Below are 26,409 nucleotides of genomic sequence, written 5' to 3' on the forward strand. Positions count from 1 at the left end.
TGGCGAACTTTGATGTCACGCCATGAAGAAACAAATTAGTATAACTCAATGAAATCCAGTCTGATCAGTACCAGACTTTACAGGCATGATGTCAGACCCGCCCTGAACAGATTGATGTGCCCATTGTCGGGAATACGGACAGCGCCACCTAGTGGGAACAGGAAATGTTATGGCTTTAATTTTGTTGTACTGATTTTCACAGGTTCATCGTGGCCACCTCAAAAGCGGTGAATATCACCATCAGTCCCTTGTGATGCTTCAGTGCAAAAATTGTGAGTTTAAACTGAACGCCGCACCCTGGTGGCAACGCGGTTCACCATGAAAGATGAAGTGGCTTTTGAGGGGCTTGGAAAGTTTAAAAAGTCTTGAAATTTGGTGCACACCTCCAATGTGGATAAGGCTTTGTTGTTATGTGATCATTTTCATTGAATATCCCAAAATGGCTCTACAGCGCCCCCTACAAAATTTCAAAATCACAGCCCCTGCTCTGTGTTTTATGTATGAGTCTGAAACCTGGTAAGCTTATAGGAGATATCAAGATGTACAAAAAAGTCTCTTGGAGCAATATCCCAAATCCAACAGGAAGTCAGCCATTTTAAAATTAATGTGCAATTTTGGCAACATTTTCCCCTCTTTTCAGGCATCGTTCTTTGACGAACTCCTCCAAGGGATTTCATCATATTGAACCATTCTTCAGTGTGTGGAATCCAAAGACCTTTGTGTTGTTAAATTGCGAAGCTTTTTACGTTCAGGGAAACGGGGTGGTTATGGCGGCACGTAGACTCTCAATCACTCGCCAAAACGCAGTAATCTGCTGTTACTCAAAAACACAATGTCCAATCTCACCCAAAGGTCGCAGGCATAATGAGACTCGAGTTCGGAAATGTTTGTTATGCCATTTGTACATAATGGTTAGAGTGCCACCTAGTGGAACGACTAGCTAATCATGAATGAATGAGTTGAAATGTTAGCTGGTGGTTAAATGCATGAATTCCATCAATGTGACATCGATCGGACGTGCTGGTTTTAGGTGTTGGGCGTGGCTTGACGCGCCGGGGGTGCGAGGGCCCTCATAACGCTGCTTGCAGCTTTAATTAGGGCCCGAGCACCGAGAGTGCGAAGGCCCTATTGTATCTGCTCCGTTTCTTATTAGGGCCCGAGCACTGACAGTGCGAAGGCCCTATTGTAATTGCTCTGTTTATTATTATTATTATTATTATTATTATTATTATTATTATTATTATTATTATTATTATTATTATTATTATTATTATTATTCCGGCAAATGAATTGGCCGTTTGAGGGCCTAAACATGCTCGAAAACTCATGAAATTTTGCACACGCGTCAGGTCTGGTGAAAATTTACGTATTTTAATGTTCTCAGACATGGCCGGGGAAAATTAGCTCAGTAGCGCCACCTAGAAAAATGAAAAACGCGAGCCCCCGGTATGGGTATGACCTACACGTTTGAAATTCGGTACACCTATATAACGTTCAGAGTCGAACAAAAAAGTCTATTATGGCAATGTCCTAAACCCAACAGGAAGTCCGCCATTTTGGATTGAAGGTGACATTTTGGGTCTGATTTTACCGTTTCCATGCCTTGTACTTTAACGAACTCCTCCTTGGGATTTGGTCCTATAAACTTCAAATTTGGACAGTGTCAACTACACCCTTGTGCCATGTTAAATTGCGGAGCTTTTGAGTTTTCACAATACTATGAGGCCGTGGCGCCATGGCGAATTTCGATGACTCGCCATGAAAATCTTATTGCCTCTCATTCTGTCATACATGTTCCGATCTGGACCAAAGAGCACACATATGATAAGGCTCCACCCCTGAACATATTTCAACTGCCATATTTACAATCAAGGACAGCGCCACCTAGTGGGAACAGGAAATGTCATGTTTTACACTTTGGGGTACAGTATAGTGATGGGTGACATCTGCAGCCTCAAATTTCTCCAGGAAAGCCTTAAGGAGTTGGTCTTGGGTTACAGTGAAAACTGTGACTTTTCGCAAAAGGGTGTGACCCCAGCGGCATGGCGAACTTTGATGTCACGCCATGAAGAAACAAATTAGTATAACTCAATGAAATCCAGTCTGATCAGTACCAGACTTTACAGGCATGATGTCAGACCCGCCCTGAACAGATTGATGTGCCCATTGTCGGAAATACGCACAGCGCCACCTACTGGCAACAGGAAATGTCATGGCTTTAATTTTGTTGTACTGATTTTTACAGGTTCATCGTGGCCACCTCAAAAGCGGTGAATATCACCATCAGTCCCTCGTGATGCTTCAGTGCAAAAATTGTGACTTTAAACTGAACGACGCACCCTGGTGGCAACGCGGTCCACCATGAAAGATGAAGTGGCTTTTGAGGGGCTTGGAAAGTTTATAGAGGCTTGAAAGTTGGCACACACCTCCAAATGTATGAAGGCTTTGTTGTGATGTGATCATTTTCATTGAATAGCGCAAAATGGCTCCACAGCGCCCCCTACAAAATTTCAAAACATCAGCCCCAGCTCTGTGTTTTATGTATGAGTCTTAAACCTGGTAAGCTTATAGGAGATATCAAGATGTACAAAAAAGTCTCTTGGAGCAATATCCCAAATCCAACAGGAAGTCAGCCATTTTAAAATTAATGTGTAATTTTTGTGACATTTTCCCCTCTTTCCAGGCATCGTTCTTTGACGAACTCCTCCAAGGGATTTCATCATATTGAACCAATCTCCAGTGTGTGGAATCTAAAGACCTTTGTGATGTTAAATTGCGAAGGCTTTTACGTTCAGGGAAACGGGGTGGTCATGGCGGCACGTGGAGTTTCAGTCACTCGCCAAAAAGCAGGAATCTGCTGTCACTCAAAATCAAAATGTCCAATATGTCCCAAAGGTCGCAGGCGTGATGAGACTCGAGCTCGGAAATGTTTGTTATGCCATTTGTCAGTAATGGTTAGAGCGCCACCTAGTGGGACGACTATAATCATGATTGAATGAGATGAAATGTTAGCTGGTGGTTGAATGCATGAATTTCATCAATGTGACATCAGATCGGAGGTGCTGGTTGTAGGTTTTGGGCGTAGCTCGACGCAATGGGGTGCGAGGGCCCTCATAACGCTGCTTGCAGCTTTAATTATTATTATTATTATTATTCAGGCAAAACAAGGGCCTTTTTGAGGGCCTAAACATGCTCAAAAACTCATGAAATTTTGCACACATGCCAGGTCTGGTGAAAAATTTTGTATTTTAATGGTTTTACATATGAGCACTGGGAAATGGCTCTACAGCGCCACCTATGCCTTGTTAAATGCAGCCCTACGACCACATCGTTTCAGCTACATGTATGAAATTTGGCACACATGTGTATCATGCCGAGTCGAACAAAAAAGTCTGTGGGCCCATTGATGCAAACCCAACAGGAAGTCCGCCATTTGGAAGAGAAGGTGACATTTTGGCTCTAATTTTGCCATTTCCATGCCTCGAACTTTTGCGAACTCCTCCTTGGGATTTGGTTGTATAAGCTTCATCTTTGGTCAGTGTCAACTACACACCTGGGCCATGTTAAATTGCGGAGCTTTTGAGTTTTCACAATACTATGAGGCCGTGGCGCCATGGCGAATTTCGATGACTCGCCATGAAAATCTTATTGCCTCTCATTTTGTCATACATTTTCTGACCTTGACCAAAGTGAACACATATGATAAGGCTCCACCCCTGAACATATTTCAACTGCCATATTTGACACCAGGGACAGCGCCACCTAGTGGGAACAGGAAATGTCATGTTTTACACTTTGGGGTACAGTATAGTGATGGGTGACACCTGCAGCCTCAAATTTCTCCAGGAAAGCCTTAAGGAGTTGGTCTTGGGTTACAGTGAAAACTGTGACTTTTCGCAAAAGGGTGTGACCCCAGCAGCATGGCGAACTTTGATGTCACGCCATGAAGAAACAAATTAGTATAACTCAATGAAATCCAGTCTGTTCAGTACCAGACTTTACAGGCATGATGTCAGACCCGCCCTGAACAGATTGATGTGCCCATTGTCGGGAATACGTACAGCGCCACCTAGTGGCAACAGGAAATGTCATGGCTTTAATTTTGTTGTACTGATTTTCACAGGTTCATCGTGGCCACCTCAAAAGCGGTGAATATCAACATCAGTCCCTCGTGATGCTTCAGTGCAAAAATTGTGACTTTAAACTGAACGGCGCACCCTGGTGGCAACGCTGTTCAACATGAAAGATGAAGTGGCTTTTGAGGGGCTTGCAAGTTTATAGAGGCTTGAAATTTGGCCCACACCTCCAAGTGGATGAAGGCTTTGTTGTCATGTGATCATTTTCATTGAATAGCGCGAAATTGCTCCACAGCGCCCCCTACAAAATTTCAAAACAACAGCCCCTGCTCTGTGTTTCATCTATGAGTCTGAAACCTGGTAAGCTTATGGAAAATATCAAGATGTACAAAAAAGTCTCTTGGAGCAATATCCCAAATCCAACAGGAAGTCAGCCATTTTAAAATTAATGTGCAATTTTGGCGACATTTTCCCCTCTTTTCAGGCTTCATACTTTGACGAACTCCTCCAAGGGATTTCATCATATTGAACCATTCTCCAGTGTGTGGAATCTAAAGACCTTTGTGATGTTAAATTGCGAAGCTTTTTACGTTCAAGGAAACGGGGTGGTTATGGCGGCACTTAGAGTTTGAATCACTCGCCAAAAAGCAGTAATCTGCTGTCACTCAAAAACACAATGTCCAATCTCTCCCAAACGTCTCAGGTGTGATGAGACTCGAGCTTGGAAGTGTTTGTTATGCCATTTGTACATAATGGTTAGAGCGCCACCTAGTGGAACGACTAACTAATCATGAATGAATGAGTTGAAATGTTAGCTGGTGGTTAAATGCATGAATTCCATCAATGTGACATGAGATCGGACGTGCTGGTTTTAGGTGTTGGGCGTGGCTCGACGCGCCGGGGGTGCGAGGGCCCTCATAACGCTGCTTGCAGCTTTAATTATTATTAGGGCCCGAGCACCGAGAGTGCGAAGGCCCTATTGTATCTGCTCCGTTTCTTATTATTATTATTAGGGCCCGAGCACTGACAGTGCGAAGGCCCTATTGTAATTGCTCTGTTTATTATTATTATTATTATTCCGGCAAATGAATTGGCCTTTTGAGGGCCTAAACATGCTCGAAAACTCATGAAATTTTGCACACGCGTCAGGTCTGGTGAAAATTTACGTATTTTAATGTTCTCAGACATGGCCAGGGAAAATTAGCTCAGTAGCGCCACCTAGAAAAATGAAAAACGCGAGCCCCCGGTATGGGTATGATCTACATGTTTGAAAGTCGGTACACCTATATAACTTTCAGAGTCGAACAAAAAAGTCTATTATGGCAATGTCCTAAACCCAACAGGAAGTCCACCATTTTGGATTGAAGGTGACATTTTGGCTCTGATTTTACCGTTTCCATGCCTCGAACTTTAACGAACTCCTCCTTGGGATTTGGTCCTATAAGCTTCAAATTTGGACAGTGTCAACTACACCCTTGTGCCATGTTAAATTGCGGAGCTTTTGAGTTTTCACAATACTATGAGGCCGTGGCGCCATGGCGAATTTCGATGACTCGCCATGAAAATCTTATTGCCTCTCATTTTGTCATACATTTTCTGACCTTGACCAAAGTGAACACATATGATAAGGCTCCACCCCTGAACATATTTCAACTGCCATATTTGACACCAGGGACAGCGCCACCTAGTGGGAACAGGAAATGTCATGTTTTACACTTTGGGGTACAGTATTGTGATGGGTGACATCTGCAGCCTCAAATTTCTCCAGGAAAGCCTTAAGGAGTTGGTCTTGGGTTACAGTGAAAACTGTGACTTTTCACGAAAGGGTGTGACCCCAGCAGCATGGCGAACTTTGATGTCACGCCATGAAGAAACAAATTAGTATAACTCAATGAAATCCAGTCTGATCAGTACCAGACTTTACAGGCATGATGTCAGACCCGCCCTGAACAGATTGATATGCCCATTGTCGGAAATACGGACAGCGCCACCTAGTGGCAACAGGAAATGTCATGGCTTTAACTTTGTTGTACTGATTTTCACAGGTTGATCGTGGCCACCTCAAAAGCGGTGAATATCACCATCAGTCCCTCGTGATGCTTCAGTGCAAAAATTGTGACTTTAAACTGAACGGCGCACCCTGGTGGCAACGCGGTTCATCATGAAAGATGAAGTGGCTTTTGAGGGGCTTGGAAAGTTTATAGAGGCTTGAAATTTGGCACACACCTCCAAATGGATGAAGGCATTGTTGTTATGTAACCATTTTCCTTGAATAGCGCAAAATGGCTCCACAGCGCCCCCTACAATATTTCAAAACATCAGCCCCTGCTCTGTGTTTCATCTATGAGTCTGACACTTGGTAAGCTTGTGTAAGATATCAAGATGTACAAAAAAGTCTCTTGGAGCAATATCCCAAATCCAACAGGAAGTCAGCCATTTTAAAATTAATGTGTAATTTTGATGACATTTTCCCCCCTTTTCAGGCCTCATACTTTGACGAACTCCTCCAAGGGATTTCATCATATTGAAGCATTCTTCAGTGTGTAGAATCTAAAGACCTTTGTGATGTTAAATTGCGAAGCTTTTTCCGTTCAGGGAAACGGGGTGGTCATGGCGGCACGTAGAGTTTCAATCACTCGCAAAAAGCAGTAATCTGCTGTCACTAAAAAACACAATGTCCAATCTCTCCCAAAGGTCGCAGGTGTGATGAGACTCGAGCTTGGAAATGTTTGTTATGCCATTTGTACATAATGGTTAGAGCGCCACCTAGTGGCATGACTATAATCCTGGTTGAATAAGATGAAATGTTAGCTGGTGATTAAAAGCATGAAATCCATCAATGTGACATCACATCGGACGTGCCGGTTTGAGGTGTTGGCAGTGGCTCGACGTGCCGGGGGTGCGAGGGCCCTCATAACGCTGCTTGCAGCTTTAATTAGGGCCCGAGCACCGAGAGTGCGAAGGCCCTATTGTATCTGCTCCGTTTCTTATTATTATTATTATTATTATTATTATTATTATTATTATTATTATTATTATTATTCACCCCAAACAAGGGCCTTTTTGAGGGCCTAAACATGCTCAAAAACTCATGAAATTTTGCACACATGCCAGGTCTGGTGAAAAATTTTGTATTTTAATGGTTTTACATATGAGCACTGGGAAATGGCTCTACAGCGCCACCTATGCCTTGTTAAATGCAGCCCTACGACCACATCGTTTGAGCTACATGTATGAAATTTGGCACATATGTGTATCATGCCAAGACGAACAAAAAAGTCTGTGGGCCCATTGACGCAAACCCAACAGGAAGTCCGCCATTTGGAAGAGAAGGTGACATTTTGGCTCTAATTTTGCCATTTCCATGCCTCGAACTTTTGCGAACTCCTCCTTGGGGTTTCATTTCATAACCTTCAAATTTGGACAGTGTCAACTACACCCTTGTGCCATGTTAAATTGCGGAGCTTTTGAGTTTTCACAATACTATGAGGCCGTGGCGCCATGGCGAATTTCGATGACTCGCCATGAAAATCTTATTGCCTCTCATTTTGTCATACATTTTCTGACCTTGACCAAAGTGAACACATATGATAAGGCTCCACCCCTGAACATATTTCAACTGCCATATTTGACACCAGGGACAGCGCCACCTAGTGGGAACAGGAAATGTCATGTTTTACACTTTGGGGTACAGTATAGTGATGGGTGACACCTGCAGCCTCAAATTTCTCCAGGAAAGCCTTAAGGAGTTGGTCTTGGGTTACAGTGAAAACTGTGACTTTTCGCAAAAGGGTGTGACCCCAGCAGCATGGCGAACTTTGATGTCACGCCATGAAGAAACAAATTAGTATAACTCAATGAAATCCAGTCTGTTCAGTACCAGACTTTACAGGCATGATGTCAGACCCGCCCTGAACAGATTGATGTGCCCATTGTTGGGAATACGTACAGCGCCACCTAGTGGCAACAGGAAATGTCATGGCTTTAATTTTGTTGTACTGATTTTCACAGGTTCATCGTGGCCACCTCAAAAGCGGTGAATATCAACATCAGTCCCTCGTGATGCTTCAGTGCAAAAATTGTGACTTTAAACTGAACGGCGCACCCTGGTGGCAACGCTGTTCAACATGAAAGATGAAGTGGCTTTTGAGGGGCTTGCAAGTTTATAGAGGCTTGAAATTTGGCCCACACCTCCAAATGGATGAAGGCTTTGTTGTCATGTGATCATTTTCATTGAATAGCGCGAAATTGCTCCACAGCGCCCCCTACAATATTTCAAAACCACAGCCCCTGCTCTGTGTTCTATGTATGATTCTGAAACCTGGTAAGCTTATAGGAGATATCAAGATGTACAAAAAAGTCTCTTGGAGCAATATCCCAAATCCAACAGGAAGTCAGCCATTTTAAAATTAATGTGTAATTTTGATGACATTTTCCCCCCTTTTCAGGCCTCATACTTTGACGAACTCCTCCAAGGGATTTCATCATATTGAAGCATTCTTCAGTGTGTAGAATCTAAAGACCTTTGTGATGTTAAATTGCGAAGCTTTTTCCGTTCAGGGAAACGGGGTGGTCATGGCGGCACGTAGAGTTTCAATCACTCGCAAAAAGCAGTAATCTGCTGTCACTAAAAAACACAATGTCCAATCTCTCCCAAAGGTCGCAGGTGTGATGAGACTCGAGCTTGGAAATGTTTGTTATGCTATTTGTCAATAATGGTTAGAGCGCCACCTAGTGGCATGACTATAATCCTGGTCGAATAAGATGAAATGTTAGCTGGTGATTAAAAGCATGAAATCCATCAATGTGACATCACATCGGACGTGCCGGTTTGAGGTGTTGGCAGTGGCTCGACGTGCCGGGGGTGCGAGGGCCCTCATAACGCTGCTTGCAGCTTTAATTATTATTATTATTATTCACCCCAAACAAGGGCCTTTTTGAGGGCCTAAACATGCTCAAAAACTCATGAAATTTTGCACACATGCCAGGTCTGGTGAAAAATTTTGTATTTTAATGGTTTTACATATGAGCACTGGGAAATGGCTCTACAGCGCCACCTATGCCTTGTTAAATGCAGCCCTACGACCACATCGTTTGAGCTACATGTATGAAATTTGGCACACATGTGTATCATGCCAAGACGAACAAAAAAGTCTGTGGGCCCATTGACGCAAACCCAACAGGAAGTCCGCCATTTGGAAGAGAAGGTGACATTTTGGCTCTAATTTTGCCATTTCCATGCCTCGAACTTTTGCGAACTCCTCCTTGGGGTTTCATTTCATAACCTTCAAATTTGGACAGTGTCAACTACACCCTTGTGCCATGTTAAATTGCGGAGCTTTTGAGTTTTCACAATACTATGAGGCCGTGGCGCCATGGCGAATTTCGATGACTCGCCATGAAAATCTTATTGCCTCTCATTTTGTCATACATTTTCTGACCTTGACCAAAGTGAACACATATGATAAGGCTCCAGCCCTGAACATATTTCAACTGCCATATTTGACACCAGGGACAGCGCCACCTAGTGGGAACAGGAAATGTCATGTTTTACACTTTGGGGTACAGTATAGTGATGGGTGACATCTGCAGCCTCAAATTTCTCCAGGAAAGCCTTAAGGAGTTGGTCTTGGGTTACAGTGAAAACTGTGAGTTTTCGCGAAAGGGTGTGACCCCAGCAGCATGGCGAACTTTGATGTCACGCCATGAAGAAACAAATTAGTATAACTCAATGAAATCCAGTCTGATCAGTACCAGACTTTACAGGCATGATGTCAGACCCGCCCTGAACAGATTGATGTGCCCATTGTCGGAAATACGGACAGCGCCACCTAGTGGGAACAGGAAATGTCATGGCTTTCATTTTGTTGTACTGATTTTCACAGGTTCATCGTGGCCACCTCAAAAGCGGTGAATATCACCATCAGTCCCTCGTGATGCTTCAGTGCAAAAATTGTGACTTTAAACTGAACGGCGCACCCTGGTGGCAACGCTGTTCACCATGAAAGATGAAGTGGCTTTTGAGGGTCTTGGCAAGTGTATAGAGGCTTGAAATTTGGCACACACCTCCAATGTGACGAAGGCTTTGTTGTCATGTGATAATTTTCATTGAATATCCCAAAATGGCTCCACAGCGCCCCCTACAAAATTTCAAAACCACAGCCCCAGCTCTGTGTTTTATGTATGAATCTGAAACCTGGTAGGCTTATAGGAGATATCAAGATGTACAAAAAAGTCTCTTGGAGCAATATCCCAAATCCAACAGGAAGTCAGCCATTTTAAAATTAATGTGTAATTTTGGCGACATTTTCCCCTCTTTTCAGGCTTCATACTTTGACGAACTCCTCCAAGGGATTTCATCAGATTGGACCGATCTGAAGTTTGTGGAATCTAAAGACCTTTGTGATGTTAAATTGCGAAGGTTTTTACGTTCAGGGAAACGGGGTGGTCATAGCGGCACTTAGAGTTTCAATCACTCACCAAAAAGCAGTAATCTGCTGTCACTCAAAAACACAATATCCAATCTCTCCCAAACGTCGCAGGTGTGATGAGACTCGAGCTCGGAAATGTTTGTTATGCCATTTGTCGGTAATAGTTAGAGCGCCACCTAGTGGGACGACTATAATCATGGTTCAATGAGATGAAATGTTAGCTGGTGGTTAAATGCATGAATTCCATCAATGTGACATCACATCGGACGTGCTGGTTTTAGGTGTTGGGCATGGCTCGACACGCCAGGGTGCGAGGGCCCTCATAACGCTGCTTGCAGCTTTAATTATTATTATTATTCAGGCGAAACAAGGGCCTTTTTGAGGGCCTAAACATGCTCAAAAACTCATGAAATTTTGCACACATGCCAGGTCTGGTGAAAAATTTTGTATTTTAATGGTTTTACATATGAGCACTGGGAAATGGCTCTAGAGCGCCACCTATGCCTTGTTAAATGCAGCCCTACGACCACATCGTTTGAGCTACATGTATGAAATTTGGCACACATGTGTATCATGCCAAGACGAACAAAAAAGTCTGTGGGCCCATTGACGCAAACCCAACAGGAAGTCCGCCATTTGGAAGAGAAGGTGACATTTTGGCTCTAATTTTGCCATTTCCATGCCTCGAACTTTTGCGAACTCCTCCTTGGGGTTTCATTTCATAACCTTCATATTTGGTCAGTGTCAACTACACCCTTGTGCCATGTTAAATTGCGGAGCTTTTGAGTTTTCACAATACCATGAGGCCGTGGCGCCATGGCGAATTTCGATGACTCGCCATGAAAATCTTATTGCCTCTCATTCTGTCATACATGTTCCGATCTGGACCAAAGAGCACACATATGATAAGGCTCCACCCCTGAACATATTTCAACTGCCATATTTGACATCAAGGACAGCGCCACCTAGTGGGAACAGGAAATGTCATGTTTTACACTTTGGGGTACAGTATAGTGATGGGTGACATCTGCAGCCTCAAATTTCTCCAGGAAAGGCGTAAGGAGTTGGTCTTGGGTTACAGTGAAAACTGTGACTTTTCGCAAAAGGGTGTGACCCCAGCGGCGTGGCGAACTTTGATGTCACGCCATGAAGAAACAAATTAGTATAACTCAATGAAATCCAGTCTGATCAGTACCAGACTTTACAGGCATGATGTCAGACCCGCCCTGAACAGATTGATGTGCCCATTGTCGGAAATACGGACAGCGCCACCTAGTGGCAACAGGAAATGTCATGGCTTTAATTTTGTTGTACTGATTTTCACAGGTTCATCTTGGCCACCTCAAAAGCGGTGAATATCACCATCAGTCCCTCGTGATGCTTCAGTGCAAAAATTGTGAGTTTAAACTGAACGGCGCACCCTGGTGGCAACGCTGTTCAACATGAAAGATGAAGTGGCTTTTGAGGGGCTTGGCAAGTTTATAGAGGCTTGAAATTTGGCCCACACCTCCAAGTGGATGAAGGCTTTGTTGTCATGTGATCATTTTCATTGAATAGCGCGAAATTGCTCCACAGCGCCCCCTACAAAATTTCAAAACAACAGCCCCTGCTCTGTGTTTCATCTATGAGTCTGAAACCTGGTAAGCTTATGGAAAATATCAAGATGTACAAAAAAGTCTCTTGGAGCAATATCCCAAATCCAACAGGAAGTCAGCCATTTTAAAATTAATGTGCAATTTTGGCGACATTTTCCCCTCTTTTCAGGCTTCATACTTTGACGAACTCCTCCAAGGGATTTCATCATATTGAACCATTCTCCAGTGTGTGGAATCTAAAGACCTTTGTGATGTTAAATTGCGAAGCTTTTTACGTTCAAGGAAATGGGGTGGTCATGGCGGCACGTAGAGTTTCAATCACTCGCCAAAAAGCAGTAATCTGCTGTCACTCAAAAACACAATGTCCAATCTCTCCCAAAGCTCATAGGCGTGATGAGACTCGAGCTCGGAAACGTTTGTTATGCCATTTGTGCATAAGGGTTAGAGCGCCACCTATTGGAACGACTAACAAATCATGAATGAATGAGTTGAATTGTTAGCTGGTGGTTAAATGCATGAATTCCATCAATGTGACATGAGATCGGAGGTGCTGGTTTTAGGTGTTGGGCGTGGCTCGACACGCCGGGGGTGCGAGGGCCCTCATAACGCTGCTTGCAGCTTTAATTATTATTATTATTATTATTATTATTATTATTCAGGCGAAACAAGGGCCTTTTTGAGGGCCTAAACATGCTCAAAAACTCATGAAATTTTGCACACATGCCAGGTCTGGTGAAAAATTTTGTATTTTAATGGTTTTACATATGAGCACTGGGAAATGGCTCTAGAGCGCCACCTATGCCTTGTTAAATGCAGCCCTACGACCACATCGTTTGAGCTACATGTATGAAATTTGGCACACATGTGTATCATGCCAAGACGAACAAAAAAGTCTGGGGGCCCATTGACGCAAACCCAACAGGAAGTCCGCCATTTGGAAGAGAAGGTGACATTTTGGCTCTAATTTTGCCATTTCCATGCCTCGAACTTTAACGAACTCCTCCTTGGGATTTGGTCCTATAAGCTTCAAATTTGGACAGTGTCAACTACACCCTTGTGCCATGTTAAATTGCGGAGCTTTTGAGTTTTCACAATAGTATGAGGCCGTGGCGCCATGGCGAATTTTGATGACTCGCCATGAAAATCTTATTGCCTCTCATTCTGTCATACATGTTCCGATCTGGACCAAAGAGCACACATATGATAAGGCTCCACCCCTGAACATATTTCAACTGCCATATTTGACATCAAGGACAGCGCCACCTAGTGGGAACAGGAAATGTCATGTTTTACACTTTGGGGTACAGTATAGTGATGGGTGACATCTGCAGCCTCAAATTTCTCCAGGAAAGCCTTAAGGAGTTGGTCTTGGGTTACAGTGAAAACTGTGACTTTTCACGAAAGGGTGTGACCCCAGCAGCATGGCGAACTTTGATGTCACGCCATGAAGAAACAAATTAGTATAACTCAATGAAATCCAGTCTGATCAGTACCAGACTTTACAGGCATGATGTCAGACGCGCCCTGAACAGATTGATGTGCCCATTGTCGGGAATACGGACAGCGCCACCTAGTGGCAACAGGAAATGTCATGTCTTACACTTTGTTGTACTGATTTTCACAGGTTCATCGTGGCCACCTCAAAAGCGGTGAATATCACCATCAGTCCCTCGTGATGCTTCAGTGCAAAAATTGTGACTTTAAACTGAACGGCGCACCCTGGTGGCAACGCTGTTCACCATGAAAGATGAAGTGGCTTTTGAGGGTCTTGGCAAGTTTATAGAGGCTTGAAATTTGGCACACACCTCCAATGTGACGAAGGCTTTGTTGTTATGTGATCATTTTCATTGAATATCCCAAAATGGCTCCACAGCGCCCCCTACAAAATTTCAAAACCACAGCCCCAGCTCTGTGTTTTATGTATGAATCTGAAACCTGGTAGGCTTATAGGAGATATCAAGATGTACAAAAAAGTCTCTTGGAGCAATATCCCAAATCCAACAGGAAGTCAGCCATTTTAAAATTAATGTGCAATTTTGGCGACATTTTCTCCTCTTTTCAGGCTTCATACTTTGACGAACTCCTCCAAGGGATTTCATCAGATTGAACCAATCTCCAGTGTGAGGAATCTAAAGACCTTTGTGATGTTAAATTGCGAAGCTTTTTACATTAAGGGAAATGGGGTGGTCATGGCGGCACGTGGAGTTTCAATCACTCGCCAAAAAGCAGTAATCTGCTGTCACTCAAAATCAAAATGTTCAATCTCTCCCAAAGGTCGCAGGCGTGATGAGACTCGAGCTAGGAAATGTTTGTTATGCCATTTGTCAGTAATGGTTAGAGCGCCACCTAGTGGGACAACTATACTCATGGTTGAACCAAATGAAATGTTAGCTGGTGGTTAAATGCATGAATTACATCAATGTGACATCAGATCGGAGGTGCTGGTTTTAGGTGTTGGGCGTGGCTCCACGCGCCGGGGGTGCGAGGGCCCTCATAACGCTGCTTGCAGCTTTAATTCTTATTGTATTCTAATTTTTGCGTCATAACTTTTGCACTGTCCACTTCCTGCTGTGACAAAACAAATTTCCCACGTGTGGGACTAATAAAGGTTATCTTATCTTATCTTAAGCTTAGTGATTGTTTACGTGACTCACTGAACATACAGCAGAGTTTACTAAGGCAGTGGGACCAACTCACAACGGGGAACTCTCCCCCTCCTGCAGTCCCACAGTCTCCTGTTTTCCCAATAGCCACATCGACACCTCATGTTCCTGCGAGGGACAAAACTGAACCCACCAACAGTACCAATCCGTTCCTGCCCAGCAACCCATTTCAACCTACAAATCCTTTCCTCCCATCTCACTCACTTGAACTCAGCAGCACTTCCAGAGTGATTGCGGCAGCTTTACATCACGCAAAGCTGGAGCCTCCTGTGTGTGCTGGGGATGGAAAAGTGCAACCTGAGGACTGGTTAAGTGCAGTTGGCACATACAAAGCCTCATTGAACCTAACCGATGGGCAATTGCTAAACGAACTGCCACACTTTCTTGCAAAAGAGCCCGGGAAATGGTTCAAGGCACTGAGCTCCCACATCACATCATGGGCTCAATTCTGTCAACTGTTTAAGACAGTTTTTCTGCCCTCCGACAACCAAGAACGCATCCTGAGAGGAATTTTGGATCGTGTTCAGGCTCAGGACGAGCCGCTCCCAACCTTTGTCGCCCACATGTTGAGTGAGTTTGACAAACTGAAGAGCCCCCCACCTGAAAAAGACAGAATTGACCTAATTAGTAAACATGCTCTCGAAAAATACAGAGTTGCCCTGTATGGCGCTAATGTCACTTCTGTAATGGACCTGCTGCTACGCGCTCATGAGCTTCACTCAGTGCTTGGACCACAAAGACCACAGCCTGCTTTATGTAGCAAAGACAACTATAAGCCTGAACCTTACTGCTTCAAATGCTCTCAGCCAGGGTTCACTACACGCACCTGCCCAAACTGTAACACCCAACCTCATTTGCCACAACGAGCCTCGAACACCGCTAGGCATGGCCCAGTCCAGCCATTGCCAGCACCTGGCCCCTCTGACCCTGGCCATGAAAAGGTGGAATTAAGCAGCACCACGTCCCAGCCACAATACAGGCAGTCGGGAAACTACAGGGGGGGGAGGACATTTCACAGAGGCCAACCTTCCCCCAGTTACTAACGGAGCCTCACACGCCCGATTCACTACAGGGTGGACACAGTCTTGGACACTTGGAAGACAATTTTTCACAAGTCCACTGGAATACCCCACTAAGAACGAAAGTGAACTTCAATGCTTCATCTGTGGATGCTACCCTCGACACGGGTGCTTCCCTCTCGGCTGTACGAACAGATCTCATTCAAGTAAATGACTCTTACCCTAGAAACACAAGTGAGTGGAATGGTCCTGCAGTTAACCTCGCCAATAATGCTCCCTGTATCCCTGCTGGTGTTATTTGGCTCAATATTGGATTCATGAACAAGAACTTTTACCAGCGTTTTGCAATAATACCAGATTTGTCCTCTCCCTTCATTCTGGGAATGGATTTTATGGCAAGAGCTTCTGTTTCTATTCACAGTCCCACTAGAACAGTCTACATTGAGGACATCCCCTGCCCACTCGCAGACGGTGAAGAGGACCTTCAAAATGATTACTCACATTCACCTGGAACACTGATGTCTTTGGACTTGGTTCGCTCAGACTTAGCAGCCAAACTGTCTGAAGCAAGTCTCTCAGAGAACAACAAGGATGCTTTACTCAATCTGCTCAGCCAGTTTAGCTCCTTGTTTGATGGTCAACTTGGTCGAACGGCTCTCACTGAGCACGCCATAGAGACTGGCAATGCAACACCTGTCAATCTCCCACCCTATCGCACGTCACCTGCTAAGAAACGTGTGATTGAAGAACAAGTGCAACAAATGTTGAAGGACAACATCATTGAACCTTCCACAAGCCCTTGGGCAGCTCCTGTAGTCATTGTAAATAGAGCAGCCACGGATCCAAGGTTTTGTGTGGACTTTCGAGGGCTCAACCAAGTTACCCGAAAAGACTCTTATCCCCTGCCTCGTGTAGATGAGTCTTTGGACTTTCTGGCAAGAGGAAAGTTTGTCTCGACATTGGACTTAGCGCGAGGCTATTGGCAGGTTGCTGTAGCAGAGGACTCAAAGCCTAAAACTGCCTTCATCTCTCACTGCGGTCTCTTCCAGTTTCGGGTGCTGCCCTTTGGGCTCTGCAACGCACCTGCAACTTTTCAGAGACTCATGAACTCTGTGCTTGCTGGCCTCATTTACAAAACGTGCGCAGTCTACCTGGATGACATTGTTATCGCCTCACCTACCTTTGAACAGCACTTAGTGGATCTTGAGGAGGTGCTGGGCAGACTCCAGGCTGCTGGCTTGTCATTGAAGCTCAAAAAGTGCCAATTCTGCCTCGATGAATTCACCTTTCTCGGGTACCGCATCACATCATCAGGTGTTAAGCCCGATCCAGACAAAGTAAAGGCGGTGTCAGGGAGTTTTTAATGTTTTATTTGATTATGCTTCACATGTTATGTTAAACTTATGTTCACATATTTCACCAGACAGATTTCTGTAGAAACAGGAAGCTGACCCTGTGACAAGAGTGACAAGAGTTCAGCTCAGTACAGAAATACACATCTGCAGAAGTTGAATTGCATTATACTATTCTTAGAAATTGACTTCTAGCACACATACAGCTTACACACAGACAGCATCAGGACCTGCGTAACAGGAAATGTGATTATATTTGCATATTGACGATGTAACCTATAAAAATAAACAAATGCTGCAGTTCGGTGTGCCGCACGTTATCAGTAACAAGTGTCTCAGTGTTGTTTATTCACCTGACTGTTTGTTAACTATAAATCTCTGACAGGCGGTTAAGGAGTTTGATACCCCAACCTCAGTGAAACACGTCCGTCAGTTCCTTGGCTTGACTGGCTATTATCGACACTTCGTTCAGAATTATGCCCGCCATGCCGAACCTCTTTACGCCATCACCAGAAAGGACAATGCTTTCCACTGGGACGACAGCTGTCGAAGGGCCATGGACACTTTGAAGGATCATGTCACATCAGCCCCGATCCTGTCATTTCCAGACTTCAACCGTCCCTTTTCCATTCACGCCGATGCATGTGACATTGGTCTTGGGGCAGTGTTGATGCAAAAGGATGACAAGGGTCGTGAGTACGTTGTGGCTTTTGCTAGTCGCTCCCTTCACAAAGCTGAACTCCCCTACTGCACTTCAGAGAAGGAGTGCCTCGCTGTGATATAGGCTCTGGAACACTTCCGCCCATATGTTGAAGGTGTTCATGTTACTATCTTCACTGACCACAACAGTCTCAGGTGGCTCATGTCTCGTCAAAACCCAACGGGCCGACTCGCCCGCTGGTCACTTCGTTTGCAGGACTTTGATTTCACAATAGTGCACAAACCTGGTGCACAGAACAAAGTTCCCGATGCACTGTCACGCAACCCTTTGCCTCTGACCTGTGACAGGCCGACTGATCTTTTACCAGATCATGCTGTTATGGGCAGCCTGGACATTCGTACTCTGCCCCCCATCATTCTGGCTGACCGTTCACAATTGAGACAGCTGCAGTTAGACGATCATGTCACAGGTCCACTCCTCAGAGACATTGAAGCAGACTCTCTGAACAGCTCGGACAATGCCACCTTGTTACAGTATGTTGTGTATGACTCTCTTTTGTATCACAGAGAACCCAAGTCCACATGTGCTTTGCACCCTTTGAAAGAGCTGAAACTGTTTGCTCCTACTTCCATGAGAGGCACCTTGCTGGACTATTACCACGACCACCCCACAGCAGGTCACTTGGGTGTTTCTAAGACATTGGCTAGACTGCGTTTTAGGTTTTTCTGGCCCAAAATGGCAGCTGATGTGAAACGCTATGTGATTTCATGCTCAGTGTGCCAACTCACCAAGCCAAGTCAGAAAAAAGCAGCCGGTCTTATGGTTCCCATTGTCCCCCAGAAACCCTGGGAGTATGTGGGTGTGGATTTTGTTGGGCCACTTCCCCGCACCCCCACTGGTAATGCTTATTTGATCGTGTTTGTTGACTATTTGACTAAATGGGTTGAAGCCAGTGCTGTCAAAGAAGCTACATCTCAGGTAGCAGCTGGTAAATTCGTCACTGACATTTTTGCTAGGCATGGTACACCCACTTACCTGATTTCTGACAGAGGGTCTCCTTTTGTGAGTGAGCTTTTTGAACATGTTGTTTCTGCCTTAGGCTCGGTGCACAGACTCACTACGGCATATCACCCTCAGACAAATGCTACTGAACGTGTCAACCGGACTCTGAAAACTGCAATCCGCGCTTATGTAGGTGATAAGCACACATCATGGGACAAGTTTCTCCCTCAGATTTGCTTTGCTCTGCGCACCGCCCCCCATGACAGTACAGGTATGACTCCTGCCATGATGCTTTATGGTCGTGAGTTAGACACCCCGCTTGACCTTATCACTCAGCCTTCTACAGCAGGTGTTGATGAACCGGGTGTGCCTTACCCTGAGACTCTGAGAGCCTCCCTGCAGGAAGCTCACGACCACGCCAAAGCAGCTTTGGACTATAGCCATGACAGACAAAAACATTACTATGACTTGAGGCATCGACATGCCACGTTTCGTGTTGGTGACCTTGTGAGAGTTAAGACGCACCCCAGGTCAGACGCTCAGTCTAACTTTACTGCTAAACTTGCACCACTGTTTCAGGGACCATTGTGTGTATCTCAGAGACTCAGTGATGTTAATTACAGGCTCACTTGGGTGGACTCCGGTGTGGATGCAGGTGTTTATCATGTTGTGAACATGCAACCGTTCCATACCTGGGACTCTCTCACTTCCAAAGAACATTCTGTTTCATCGCCTGCTGAGAGAGAGACCGCAGAGGGTCTGAACTCTGACTCTCAGGCCCACCCTGGCCCCCCTGCAGACACTGACATTGACTCTGAGCCATTCCCCTTTGATTTACCGGACATTGACTCTTCTTCTGGTGTGGGCGCTGTTCCAGAGAGTGTTTCACCCAGATCTGTCCAGCACCCAGCTGCTGGTGGACATTACAATCTCAGGCCCAGACGTTGCCCCAGAGTTACGTCTGGCTGGAGCAACAAAAGATGGACTAATGATTTTCACACAACCAGGCTTGATCTGAAGTGAAATGTTTTGGTTAAACCTGTTTGATGCTGTCTTGTTGCATTGCTACTTTGAGTCATGTTATGTAGATGTTTCTGTTTGCTCTACTTAATCCAGTTTTGTGGCTCTTTAGTGCGTTAAGGTTCATTCTTGGCATTTACTTACCAAAAAAAAAAAAAAAAAAAGTGAAAAAAACTAAGAAAACTGATTTTCCACTGTACATATTCGTCTTATTTTCACCAATTTCATTTTTAAATGGTCTTTTGCCCTGTGTGTGCACCAATCTTAGCTGTAACCTCTATGTATAGGGTACTGTTAGGTGTGGTGTGTGCTTTTTCAGCTGAGTACGGCTGAGGACAGCCTTTTTCTCACCAGGGGGGACTATGTAACAGTTGCTATTGTAATGCAGTGTATCACCACATGGCTGCGCCTCCTGTCTCATGACTGGTGTCACCCCTTTTTGTTCTTCTTCGCACTTCTCCTGTAATGGATGCTCCCGTGTGTACGCGGACTAGTGTGCTCTTTAGTAATGTGTGGTAGAGGTAACACTTTTATGTTTGATATTGTAAATAAATGAGTACTTTTTGGATAGTCAGAAGCTGTTGCTCCTTCGCTATCCACCTGCACACCTCCGCGGCTGGCTTCACCTCCACTGCACGTTACAGTACATAGCCGATCATTAGAGATAGGTTGATCATATTTAAGATCGAAGAATTAATTAATGGCAGGACTTCTTTGAGCAGTTTTGTAGGAATGGGGTCTAAAAGACACGTTGATGGCTTGGAGGAAGTAATTATTGAAGTTAACTAAGAAAGATCAATTAGAGAAAAAGAGTCTAACTTAACATCAATGGTACTAAGAGTAGCTGTAGATAATATTACATCTGTGGGATGATTACTGGTAATTTTTTCTCTAATGATAAAAATTTTATTTGTGAAGAAGTTCATGAAGTCATTACTAGTTAACGTTAAAGGGATTTTTGGCTCAGTAGAGTTCTGACTTTTTGTCAGCCTGGCTACAGTGCTGAAGAGAAACCTGGGGTTGTTCTTATTTTCTTCAATCAGTGATGAATAGTAAGATGTTCTGGCTTTGCGGAGGGCTTTCTTATAAAGCAGCAAACTATTTCTCCAGGCTAAATGATGATCCTCTAAATTTGTGACACGCCATTTCCTCTCCAGATTACGAGTCATCTGCTTTAGGGTACGTGTTTGAGAATTATACCACGGAGTCAGGTACTTCTGATTTGAGACCTTAGTTTTCACAGGAGCTACAGTATCCAGAGTCGTACGTAGTGAGGAGGTGAAATTATTAACAAGATAATCGACCTCTGTTGGGGTAGCGTTCAGATAGCTGCTCTGCTCTATGTTGGTACAGGGCATTGAAGATGATAACAGTGGGTGGATTATATTCTTAAACTTAGTTACAGCGCTTTCAGAAAGACATCTACTTTGATAAAGGCTACTCTCCACCGCTGTGTAATCAATTATTGTAAATGTAAATGTTATCAGGAAATGATCAGACAGGAGAGGGTTTTCAGGAAACACTGTTAAATGTTCAGTTTCTATGCCATATGATAAAACAAGATCTAGAGTGTGATTAAAGTGGTGGGTGGGTTCTTTTACATTTTGAGAGAAACCAATTGAGTCTAATAACAGATTAAATGCCATGTTGAGGCTGTCATTTTTAGCATCTACATGGATGTTAAAATCACCCACAATAATGATTTTATCTGAGCTCAGAACTAAATTAGATATAAAGTCTGAGAAATCAGACAGAAACTCTGTTTAAGGCCCAGGTGGACGATAGATGATAACAAGTAAGACTGGTTTCTGAGTTTCACAGCTGGGGTGGACAATGTTAAGCATCAGGCTTTCAAATGAATTAAAAGTCTGTCTTGGTCTTTCATTAATTAATAGGCTGGTGTGAAAAATTGCTGCCACACCGCCCCCTCGGCCTGTGCTTCGAGATTTCTGGTAGTTAGAATGACTCGGGGGAGTTGATTCATTTAAACTAACATAATCATCCTGCTGCAACCAGGTTTCTGTAAGGCAGAGTAAATCAATTTGTTGATCAATTATTAAGTCATGTACTAACAGAGACTTGGAGGAGAGAGACCTAATATTTAATAATCCACATTTCACTGTTTTACTCTTTGGTTCAGATGTGGATACTGTATTGTTCTTTCTTTGTAATTGTTTATGTTTAAGTTGTTTGTTGCTGGTTTTTAGTTTGTTTTTTGTCTGTTTGGAAGCTGACACAGTCTCTATGGAGATGGGTTTTGGGGGGGTAGCAGGAGGAGAGAAGCTGCTGAGAGGCGTGTAAGACTGCAACTCTGCTTCCTGGTCCCAACTCTGGATAGTCATATTTTGGGGGGTTTAATAAATTTGTCCATATTTCTAGAAATGAGAGCTGCTCCATCCAAAGTGGGATGGATGCCGTCTCTCCTAACAAGACCAGGTTTCCTCCAGAAGGTTTGCCAATTATCTATGAAGCCCACATCGTTTCTGGGACACCACTCAGACAGCCAGCAATTTAAGGAGAACATGCGGCTAAACATGTCACTCCTGGTCTGATTGGGGAGGGGACCAGAGAAAACTACAGAGTCCGACATTGTTTTGGCAAAGTTGCACACCGATTCAATATTGATTTTAGTGACCTCCGATTGACGTAACCGGGTGTCATTACTGCCGACGTGAATTATGATCTTACTGAATTTATGTTTACCCTTAGCCAGCAGTTTTAAATTTCCTTCAATGTCGCCTGGTCTGGCCCCTGGAAGACAATTGACTATGGTTGCCGGTGTCTCTAGCTTCACATGTCTGAGAACAGAATCACCAATTACCAGAGTTTGACCCCCGGCGGGTGTGTCGCTGAGTGGGGAAAAACGGTTAGACACATGAACGGGTTGGTGGTGTACCTGGGGCTTCTGTTTAGGACTATGCTTCCTCCTCACCGTCACCCAGCCGCCCTCTTTCCCCAGCTGCTTGGGGTCTGCCGGGGAACAGCTAGCGGGGCCTACGCTATCTTCGGCTGCACCAGCTACAGGGGCCTGGCTAGCTATGGATGAATGAAGGGTGCGAAGCCGAGTTTCCAATTCAGTAATCCTGGCCTCCAGAGCTGCAAATATGCTACATTTGTTACAGGTATCATTACTGCTAAAGGAGGCCGAGGAGTAACTAAACATCTGACACAATGAGCAAGAAAGTGCAGGAGGGAGAGGTGAAGTAGCCATGGTGCTAACGAGTCGGCTACGAGCTAAGCTAAGCTAAGCTAGCGAAACAGTACAGAGACAGTGAGTGAATACTTTGGCTATAAATTAGGTAGTGAATACACAGAAAGTGTGCTTCGGATGACGCACGTGAAGATTATACTATGAAAAAGAATGTATTTAAAAGTTGTTAATTAAATTGCTAAGCAAATAAGCTACTCAGAAACACCACTGTGTTTGAGCAGGAACAGGAAGTGATACTCTACCGCAGAGCGAGCGAACACCAAGTGACAGCGCCACCAAGAGTCAGGATCAAATGGAAAAGTCCCTTTTTAAAACTTGTTTTATTAGTTTTAATCTTTTAACTTTATGCATCAAGCAAAAATTTAATTATATGCAACATTCTCTGACTGGAAGAAATTTGTTTAATATTTAAACCTATTTTCTGCACATTCCAGCACATAAAATAAAATAATTTTTTTTGTGTGTTTACACTCAGTCTTTGAAATAGATGCAAGTAAAACACAGCAGAAAATAAATAAAATCAAAGACTAGCGGTCCTTTTGCTCTATTTTCACCTGTAAAGCAGGAGTAGGTTAGGCGGAGGTTTACCCTGGTGCAGGTGTGCCGCGGCGGTCAGTGGAAGAATCCGCGAGTTTCTCTGTGAGTTTCCCATTACGTCGTAGCGCACTCGGTGCTTGCTTGGAAGTTTAGGGGGGGGGTTTTTCGCTGTAAAAAGAAGTTTTCTTCCCACGCACAACGGACACTAATGTTTTTGTCACTTTTTATGGAATCAAACTTAAAGTAAGGTCAGTACTTCCACGCTTTAAACGCTGCACGCTCATACTCTCTCCCACCCCGATATGTGATCCATTGTTGATCTGCACACAGCTGTTGTCAGGAACGTTGCACTTGCTTATGTCACTGTCATGAGACATTCTCACAGTTTTAATAACGCAGTAACGCAGCGTTCCTACAGGAAAGTAACGGTAATCTAATTACCGTTTTTGCAATAGTAATCCCTTACTTTACTCGTTACTTGAAAAAAGTAATCGGATTACAGTAACGCGTTACTGCCCATCTCTGGTTACATCACATGCAATGCTTTCTTATTTTAGGATATTACATTGACATGATATATTGTGAGACATTTTTTTTTATAAAGGTTGTCCAATTTGAGGAATAAGTACAATTATGTGTTTAGGTGGTTTAAGTATTGATGGAAACATGCAGTAGTTTAGTATTGGTTAAAATACCTACTAAAGAAAGGTAGATTTCCAGTCATGATTTAACTGTTGTTTTTGATAAAAAGCAACTGTGAAAGAGGTGGAAAATCAACACCATAGCTCAACAGTGTTCCAATATCAGAATCTGACATTGTTTCAATGTCAACAGTATTAGAAAATATAACGTCGAATCAATGTCAAGTTTCAACATTGATTCAACATCAAAACCTGACGTTGTTTCAACATTAAAAAAGGGTGCAAGAGTGACGTTAGGTCAACGTCACACCTCAACATTGATTCAATGACATCGTCTGATATTGACTCAACATTGTTTCAATGTTTCCTTGCTATCTGGGTACAGCATGGCTGAATCAGTTATAACTGCACCAAGAGCACTAAATACAGCCCGTTACTGGCCCCTTCTGGGAAGGCTTGCAATAACAACATGTCCCGCTAAATCTTTAGAACAATTACATAAAAGTGAATATGTATAAAGTACAGAAATAGTTCAACATTTCTATTTTCAGATTCCCACACAGTACCTTGTAGCTGTTGCTTCATGTGGTTGATCTCAGTCTTCTGGCTCTGTAGTTCAGTTTTCTGGGTCTCCAACTTTGCTGTTTGTTCTGAGAAAAATGTAAAACTGTCACTGTCTGGCAGCCCTCACCTGTCGACTTGTTTGTTGTGTCCATTGGTTGTGTTTTGTTTTGTCTCGGCTCCTATCCCCATCCCCCGTTTCCCTGATTATGTGTAAATGCATTTGGACGTGTGTGTGTTTCCGGAAGGCTGTTTTACAAGCGTAATCAGGCAGGGAAGAGTTCCCACATTGAAACCAGCTAAAATAGCTGCCGCTGATCAGCATCGTTAGCAATCTCCTAATTAACCATGTGACTGAGCATTAGTCGACACTGGATCATTGAGTTGGCTCGTCAGTACAGCCCTCTCTCTGGGTTTATAGTGAAGACTTTGTGTGTGTGTTGCTCATGAGATTATTCATTGCGTCTTTTCTTGTCAGGATTTGGGAAAAGAGTTTGAGTTTGCGATTCAAAGAGTTTGAATCGCAGTGCGATCGTTGGCCACAGTGCAGGGACTGTCACTTTGGTGTTCACCAAAAGTCCTCTATTTGGATCTGTTCTTACTGTGAACCTGACTAAAAATGTCACATGAACAAAAGATATTTAAACACAGTACAGCCACCTTATGGACATATTTATATCACTTTTATATATCAATGAGCCAAATGTGAGTAAAAAATCTGTTGATTTTCATACACTACCTTCTGACTGCTGTTTCAGCTGGTCGATCTCAGTTTTCTGACTCTGCAGTTCAGTTTTCTGACTCTCAAACTTTGCTGTTTGTTCTGAGAAAAAACAAACAGAAAACAAAATCTTACTGACAGCACACAGTAATTCACGTTTTTATCTGTAAGTAGGAAAGTAACTATGACTCTCATTCTGTTCATGCTACACTGAGCGGTGGTCTCCTCCACATCCCCTCGTCCTCCACCTCACACACTGCAGAGCCACAGGACCACACCTCCTACAAGTGCTGGGTGGAGAATGGTCGAAGAAGCTGATCAGTCTCAGTTTTCTGTCTCCAGTGTTACGACTGTGACCGTAATCATGTGTGTGAATTTGAGTGTCCAGGTGCTCCTCCGGGATTGGTGCACCCAGGGTGGATGGCTCACACCGATTGGCTGAGGACTGGGAGGCAGCGGATAAGAAGAGACCGCCAGGGACAACATTCATGTTGTGGTCTGGCCGCGCCTAGACGGGCCATAACACCAGCTTCTTTAAGCTTCTTTGTTTGCTCGTTAATTTTGTTTCCTTGCGTCATTGATTTCTCTGAAGACTGCTCCAATATTCTTGACATAAAAATTTTCAGTCTCATAAGAAAACACAAACATGAATATTGGTCATTCCTGTTTCTGGTATTCTGGATATTTCTGAAGTCACATTGATGTATGAAACTGTACCTTGATACGCTTTATGTAGGACAGTGATCCACTGCTTCTGCACAGCCAATGAGGCGGTCAGCTCTCTCAGCACAGCATGGATGTCCTGTGTAATCATGTGGACTGTAGTCTCATCTGCTGAAACAGAGCAGACCAGAAACAAAAATGGGAAAAACATGATGATTTTCATTCTGTCACCAGAAACCTGCTGTATAACTGTCAT

The 26,409-nt window shown here is 43.9% G+C and overlaps 2 protein-coding genes across 2 annotated transcripts in view; one reads left to right on the forward strand and one right to left on the reverse strand.

The window, feature by feature from the left end:
- The window catches only part of LOC147334141 (uncharacterized), a 70,200-nt gene extending 54,248 nt beyond the window's left edge, over nt 1–15,952 (forward strand). Inside the window, exon 2 of the mRNA XM_086286562.1 lies at nt 14,728–15,952. Within this exon, the coding sequence (XP_086142688.1) occupies nt 14,728–15,808 (1,081 nt within the window). The 3' untranslated portion in view covers nt 15,809–15,952. The remainder of the gene's footprint in view (nt 1–14,727) is intronic.
- LOC147334140 (caprin-2-like) overlaps nt 1–26,409 on the reverse strand; it is a 102,657-nt gene extending 76,248 nt beyond the window's left edge. The window contains exons 1-3 of the mRNA XM_086286674.1: nt 26,208–26,409; nt 25,509–25,592; nt 24,775–24,858 (exon numbers count right to left, since the gene is read on the reverse strand). Of these exons, the coding sequence (XP_086142800.1) occupies nt 24,775–24,858; nt 25,509–25,592; nt 26,208–26,409 (370 nt within the window). The remainder of the gene's footprint in view (nt 1–24,774; nt 24,859–25,508; nt 25,593–26,207) is intronic.

Source organism: Aulonocara sp. 'chitande type north' Nkhata Bay, linkage group LG3, assembly GCF_057382095.1.
Source record: "Aulonocara sp. 'chitande type north' Nkhata Bay isolate Kocher_YH1m ecotype deep benthic linkage group LG3, A_spYH_male_GT1.1, whole genome shotgun sequence".
In the NCBI taxonomy this organism is placed as follows: Eukaryota; Metazoa; Chordata; class Actinopteri; order Cichliformes; family Cichlidae; genus Aulonocara; species Aulonocara sp. 'chitande type north' Nkhata Bay.